The sequence below is a fragment of the Nanorana parkeri genome, unplaced genomic scaffold (genome assembly GCF_000935625.1).
Source record: "Nanorana parkeri isolate BGI_ZX_2015 unplaced genomic scaffold, ASM93562v1 scaffold1, whole genome shotgun sequence".
Taxonomy (NCBI): domain Eukaryota; kingdom Metazoa; phylum Chordata; class Amphibia; order Anura; family Dicroglossidae; genus Nanorana; species Nanorana parkeri.
Genome location: NW_017306269.1, coordinates 3869656 through 3877187, shown reverse-complemented (window position 1 = coordinate 3877187; position 7532 = coordinate 3869656). Strand labels below are relative to the sequence as shown.

Here is a 7532-nt window from a genome sequence, read left to right as displayed (position 1 = left end):
TATTTACAGTTTTGCATACCTTCATTTTTTTACCTTTTCGCAAAAAGGCGCAATTACAAATTTGCTAATATTTGTTATTTATTAACTCAATACAGTTTTATCTTTTAGATTTAGTCAAAAAATATTTTTTTTTGTGCACGGATACTGATTTTGGTGTGTTTTAACAATTGAATTGTGTATTTTTTTATGGTTTAATATTAATTTGAGAAACATTTGCTCAATTATCGCAGGGCCTACAAATTTAGTATCACCATCTTTTTATTCTACCGGGCCTGCGCTTTCAGAAAATATATGGTTTGGGGGGTCTTTTACAAACGCTAGCAACGCAGCAGTTGAAAATCAAATCAATAGGAAAAAATTGCAGAAAATTCAAAAATGGCTTGGCCAGCTGATTTGAAAAATGTTCTGGAGGGCTTGGCAGCGAAAGGGTTAAACCTTGAACTGGTCATTGTACAATCTCCTTTAGATCTACCATCAACTATGTAGTACAAAGGCCGGCCTGATTTGATACTATTTGAATGGATTCTTTAGGCCTGTTCTCATGTTATAGTTTAGGTAAATCTAAAGGAGACTGTACAGAGATTGGACAATCAGACTGCATAGTGTATGTCCAGCTTTAGAGTTTTAATGTTTAACTGAAGCCAAAACTTTTGGAGGGTTATAACCCCTGTCAGCATTTGTTGCTATCGGTGTCCTATTGGGGAGATTTCCCTTTACTTCCTGTCCAATAGCCACAACAGGACGTGGTAGAGACGGAAATCCCTGGTGGTCAGCAGGGTCACCAGAACTGTTGTCTCCATTGGAAGATTTCCCATCTATTCCTGTTCTGGTGACAACTCAAAATTTGGGATTTTGTTTCACTTTCCCTTGAAGTGATGATGATGATGATGATTTTTTATTATGATTATTTAGGATTATATAGCACCAACAGTTTGAGCAGCACTTTACAAAATAAGGGGAGACAGTACAGTTACAATTCAAATTAAGACAAAATGGTTCAGCATGCCCTGCTCATGAGCAGGGGCGACCCGAGGCCGGGTGTCACCCGGAGCGGAGACCGGGTGACACACCGCCGTGACGTCATTGCGTGTGTGCGTGATGACGTCATCGCACATGCGCGGCCATCTTAATGACGCCTCCTCTTGGTGATGGACGCCGGCAGAGAGAGGAGGGGACGTTCACCCGGCGGGATAAGGTATGCCACCGGGTCCCCTCCTCTCTCCTGACACTGTCGGGCCCTCGGTCCATGACCGAGTGCCAACTTTTCATTGGGGGTTACACCAAAATGACTGACAATGGTGGCACCCGGGGGCGGGCCGCACCCCCCTTGTGACGCCACTGCTCGTGAGAGCTTACAATCTAATCATTTTGTTTCACTTTCAGTGATAACAGTCACTGGGCAAATAGAGTGAATCTCCCTAATGGGGACAAATACAACAATAAAAACCTGACAGTTGTTATAATTCCTCTCTACTCTATAAAAATAACAACAAAAAGTTTTGGCTTCAGTTGCACTTTAACTACTGAAATCTCAGTAACTGAATTCACCCCGCCATTCTCCTGCAGGATCATCTCGCTCAGTGCTCCTATGAAATGGTTCTCTGCAACAACAAGGGATGTCATGACAAAGTCTGCAGAAAAGACCTGGAAAACCATTTATTGACACAGTGCGAACTAAGAGACGAGACGTGCCAATACTGCAGCAAAAGCATGGCGTCACTCGATCTGCAGGTAATTTGGGAACTTCCTGTATATTACTACATGCAGCAAAATCCAATAAGCGTTTACCAATCAAACCTGATTCCAGACTTTTTTGTTATGCATAGAATGAGAAAAGGTTAGAGAGTTTGTGATATTCTTGTGTTTTACCCACTTCCTGTTCTGGTGACACCAGGACAGTCAGAGAGGTGGAATATCCCCTGCGTGATGTTATAAAGTAATACTAACCTAACATGGGTCCTAACCTACAGTATTTGTGCAGTTATTAGCTATACCTGCTAATTAAATAAAGATTATTTCTAAAAAAAAATCTAATTTTTAAAAATTACATTAAAGGAAACTATAATTTTTACACAGACATAAAATAATATAATAATATCTGTGTTTTCCTTTACTATTCATATAGAATCTTTATTTTACAAATAAACATGTAGCACAGAGTGCACCCATGACACAGGATTCACAGAGCACTGTGGGTTTTCTAAAGACAGAGCACAGCAGGAGCTGTTTGCCTTTACACTATCTCTGAAACATCTTGACAGGCAAGCAGGTGGAAGGGGGAGGAGTCACTCTTCCAGCTTATGCAGGTGTGTGTAAATTGCAGCATGAGCTATGGAACTCTGTAAACAGTGGGTTTTAGTTAACTAACTAAATAAGAAAAGCCCTAAAAACATGTAAAAAATAAAGCCAATCTCCACTTGCTGGCTGCAAATACCAAATATTTCTATGGAAAATGTCATATTTAGCTGATTTAAAAAAATTTAATTTTAAATTCCTTACCTTTAACATATAAACAAGTGACTTGGAAAGTGCAAGGAGAAGCATTAACTGGGGTATACATGGTTCCTTTTTTGGACGCTTACGAGCGTTCATCAAGGGAATCCCTGCTCTTTGCATTGTATTCTGACAGCGGCCGCCTGCCTGGTAGCTCCATTCGTCTGCAAATTTCTCTCCCGTTCATTGAAGGACACAGGCAACAGATCGTAGATCCTGAATGGTAGGGTAATATCGCCACCTGCAGGAGAAGGACGCTAGGCACAAAACTAAAGACCAATTACAGCCTAGGGGCGGCCCCTGCCGGTGGCCAAACCCCCCACCTGCTGACAAGTCTCCAGTTTTTTGCCTAGCGTCAGGAGTAAGGAGCTAAAATTTTATCTCTGGAGAATTTTTTTCCTTTCTTCTTAGGGTCATGAGTTGCTGGGGGTCCCTCTTTCCCTTGCCTGGTGGTCTCTGGTCCGTGGGGTGGTTTTTGCTGCGGGTGTGCACTGGATCGCAGGGATGACTCTCCTGCATTGCCTTGTGAGAGTTGTGGGCTGCGCTCTGCGGACCCCTCTAGATCCCCTCTTTGTGCGTCCTGTACGCCTGCGCTGCCTTTCCTGTCGCCCGTGCGTCCCTCTGGTGCTCTTTCGGGGGGTTGGGTGGTACCGCGGGTACCGCGTTGTCCCTGGAATCTTTTTCCTCTGTCATGGATGGGTTTGTGACGCGCATGGAGCGCGCCTTGACGCAGCGCCCACCTGGGAAGTGGGCCCTGCCCTTGCCGTCCCCTGCCATGTCAGGGGAGTCAGAAGAGGAGGGGGAACCGCCCACGCCATTACCTCATCCTGACCCGGGTGATTCCTCACATCCTGATTCGGCCAGTGAGGATGAGGCTGCGTCTACGCTCCTGGTCCAGGAACGTGAGACGGTTTTCAGCGCTGGTCCGCGCTTTCAGGGAGACCCTTAAAATTGGGGACGTTGCCAGCACTTCCGCGCTGCCACACGTGCAGTTTGGGGCGCATAAGAGTAGGCGTTCCGCCAGTCCGCTTTTGTGGAATTGGCGGACCAGTTGGTGCAAGGCCTTCGTTATGTCTGTAATTCGGCCTTGGATGCGGCGCCCTTGGTGTCCAGGGTGTCGGTGTCAGCGGTGACGCTTCGCCGTTTGCTTGGGCTTAAGTGCTGGTTGGCGGATCAGGCTTCCAAGAAGGCTCTTCAGGAGTTTCCCTTTACTGGGGTCCGGCTGTTTGGTTCCACCTTGGATGAGATCATTAAGGATCTGACGGGGGGTAAGAGTACCTTCCTTCCCCAGGCTCGCAAGAAGGAACAGCGCCGGAAGCCTGGGCCTACTTTCTCCGCTCACAAGCGGCTTTTTCGGCCCCCTCCGCCCTCCGACGAGGGCGGTAAGTTTAACTAATCCTCCTCTTCCCAATCCTCCAAGCGTCCGTGGCAGCCCAAGTCTGCCAAGCCCGCCGGCAAGCCCCAGTCCGCATGAAGGTCGGGCCCCGGGGTGGGGGGCCACCTTCGGCTCTTTGCGGATTTTTGGCTGGCCCACGTCTCCGACTCTTGGGTCCGGGAGCTGGTTTCTTCGGGCTACAAGATCGAGTTTCTGTCCCGTCTGGGAAACTGGTTCTTCCCGTCCAACACGCAACTATCCCCTTCGCGGTTGGCGGATCTCCATCGCGCGGTGGCGGACCTTTGGTCCCAGGGGGTGATTGTGCCTGTTCCCTCCGCGGACAGATTCAAAGGGTTTTATTCAAACCTGTTTACGGTGCCGTCAGTTCCGGATGGAGTCCTTCCGTCCGTGGTGGCATGGCTCTGTCAGGGAGATCTACTGGCCTCCGTCGATATCCGGGATGCATACCTTCTTGTACCCATTTGCGAGTCTCATCGGCGGTATCTTCGTTCCGCGGTAAGGGAGGACCATTTTCAGGTTGTGGCACTGCCCTTCGGGCTGGCGTCGGCCCCATGTGTGTGCACCAAGGTGCTAGCCCCGATTCTGGCGCTGTTGCGTTGTTGGGGGGTTTCGATCGTGGGGTACCTGGACGACCTGTTCCTACGGGCAGAGTCGCATTCTTCTATGGTGACGGCTCTGGGGGTCGCGGTGCGGTCCTTGGAGGAGTTCGGGTGGCTTCTGAACCTGCGAAAATCTTGCTTGGTGCCTTCACCACGCCTGGAGTATCTGGGTTTGGTTCTGGACACTGTCGCGGCCCGGGTCTTTCTTCCTCGGGACAAGCTCCTGAAGCTCCGTTCCAAGGTCCGACTACTGAGGACTCGCCAGTGGTCGCCCTTTTGAGTTTGCATGCAGGTCCTGGGTCTCATGGTGGCCTCCTTCGAGGCGGTGCCCTTTGCGCAACACCATACCAGGACCCTGCAGAGGAACATCCTGGTACAGTGGGACAAGTCCCCCCTGTCCTTGGACAGGGAGATTCGGATCTCTCTGGAGACGAGGGCCTCCCTGCGGTGGTGGCTTATATCTCCGGTCTTGGTGCGGGGGAAGTCTTTTCTTCCAGTGCATTGGCCGGTGGTCACCACGGACGCCAGCCTTTGGGGCTGGGGCGGGGTCTTGGGCTCCTTGACCGTGCAGGGTCGTTGGTCGCCGGAGAAGGCCCGTCTGTCGATTTTAATGTGTTGGAACTTCGGGCGATTCGCCTTTCTCTCCTTCTTTGGTCGGCCCGGCTCCAGGGTCTGGCGGTCCGGGTCCAGTCAGACTACGCCACTGCGGTGGCGTACATCAACCACCAGGGCAGTACATAAAGCGTGGCCGCGGGTCGAGAGGTGTTCGGGATTCTGTCCTGGGCAGAACATTGAGTTCTGGCTCTCTCGGCAGTCTACATCCCGGGAGTGGGCAATTGGCAGGCCGATTGCCTCAGTGGACAGTCGGTGGATCCGGGGGGAGTGGTCTCTGCACCCGGATCTCTTTCAGCAGCTCTGTCGTCACTGGGGGACGCCGGAGGTGGATCTTCTGGCGTCTCGGTTCAACCGCAAGGTGGACAGGTTTGTGGCCCGGGCCCTGGATCCCTGGGCGGAGGCCGTGGATGCCCTGGTGGCCCCTTGGGGTCATTACGGTCTAATTTACGCCTTTCCTCCACTGTATCTGTTGCCTCGGCTGCTGCGTCGGATCGCGGTCGAGGGAGTCTCCGTCGTCCTCGTGGCCCCGGATTGGCCTCGGAGGGCGTGGTGCGCGGACGTGGTTCAGCTGGTGGTGGACGCCTCGTGGCGTCTGCCTCTGCGCCCCGATCTTCTGTCCCAGGGTCCTGTGTTCCATCCTTCTTGAGAGCCAGGTCCTGAAGGACCGGGGGTTGTCCGATGCGGTCTTTTCCACTATGCTCTGAGCGCGCAAAGCGGTTTCTAGAAAAATTTACCGTCGCACGTGGGGTGACTCAGGGGCTGGCCTTGAGTACTGTGAAGGGTCAAATCTCTGCCTTGGTGGTGCTTTTCCAGCGGCCTTTGGCGTCTAGCGCTCTGGTTCGCAACTTTGTTCAGGGGGTGACACGCTCTGCTCCCCCTGTCCGCTCGCCTTTGGCTCCGTGGGATCTGAATCTCGTGCTTTCGGTGTTGCAGGAATCCGCGTTTGAACCTCTTCAGGAGGTTCCGCTTCTATCTTTGTCACAGAAGGTGGCCTTTCTGGTGGCCATCACTTCCGTTCGGCGGGTGTCGGAGTTGGCTGCCTCGGCCGGCGTTCCTGCCGAAGGTTGTGTCGGCATTCCATCTGAATGAGGACATTGTCTTACCTTCCCTGTGTCCGGAGCCGGTCCATAGGCAGGAGCGTGCGCTCCACTGTTTGGATGTGGTTCGCGCTCTTCGTGTTTATTTGGAAGCTACGGCTTCTTTCCGCGGGACCGACTCCCTGTTTCGTGCTCACGGAGGGTCCTCGTAAGGGTCGGGCCGCGTCGGCGGCTACCATCTCTAGGTGGATACCTACTGTTGTGACTCAGGCGTACGCCGTTAAGGGGCGTGAGCCTCCATTTCCTGTCACTGCCCATTCTACTAGGGCTGTTGGGGCTTCCGGGGCTTTCCGCCACGGGGCCTCTGTTTCTCAGGTTTGTAAGGCCACTCTTGGTCTTCTGTTCACACCTTTGTTAAGTTCTACAAGGTGGACGTGTTAGCATCGGCGGATGCTGGTTTGGGGCGCAAAGTGTTGCAGGCGGCGCTTTGAGGGGTCTTTTGGGTGTTTTGTTGTTGCCCATCCCTCAGTGTGTTACTGCTTGGTGACGTCCCTACCATTCAGGATCTACGATCTGTTGCCTGTGTCCTTCAATGAACGGGAGAGAAAATAGGATTTTTGTACTCACCGTAAAATCCTTTTCTCTCCGTTTATTGAAGGACACAGGCCCCGCCCTCTTTATGGGGTGTACACTCCTAACTGCTTGTTACTAAACTGGAGACTTGTCAGCAGGTGGGGGGTTTGGCCACCGGCAGGGGCCGCCCCTAGGCTGTAATTGGTCTTTAGTTTTGTGCCTAGCGTCCTTCTCCTGCAGGTGGCGATATTACCCTACCATTCAGGATCTACGATCTGTTGCCTGTGTCCTTCAATGAACGGAGAGAAAAGGATTTTACGGTGAGTACAAAATCCTATTTTTACAACCCGTTCCTTTGATCAGCTGACGGGCAGAAAGGTGCCGGGCAGAAAGGTGCCGACAGTGGCACCCACGGTACACATTTCAGCTGGTTCATCAGGAACCGGTCGAAATTCAAACTATTTGTGACCGACTTTAGACTAATAAGATTATCTCTCTGTCACTGTGCTCTCTGCTTCCATCAGTATGTCCCATGGTATAATTTAAGCAATGCACCCAACTGATTGGCTCCTTGTACAGCTTCTGGGGACCGGGACTGCAAGAGGCTGATACCAGGTCCAATTCAGGTACCAATGCTGCTGGCATTAAAACAAAAATACATTTTAATAATATATAACGAATATAGAACAGTATTAAGTTGTGTCTCCTATATCTGCCTTGAGGTCAGCTTTAACGTGTAATAAACACGCCTTTAAACCTCTACCACTCCCGTACTCCCCCAAAGCCCCCCCCCCCCTTTTTTCCCCCTTGGATTTTTGT

At 51.2% G+C, this 7532-nt stretch overlaps 1 protein-coding gene across 2 annotated transcripts in view; it reads left to right on the top strand.

Annotated features, from left to right (window-relative positions):
• The window catches only part of TRAF5 (TNF receptor associated factor 5), a 39459-nt gene that overhangs the window by 22017 nt on the left and 9910 nt on the right, over nt 1-7532 (top strand). For both annotated transcript variants that reach the window (XM_018553252.1, XM_018553173.1), the window contains one exon: nt 1567-1731. In XM_018553252.1, coding sequence (XP_018408754.1) covers nt 1567-1731 — 165 coding nt within the window. The remainder of the gene's footprint in view (nt 1-1566; nt 1732-7532) is intronic.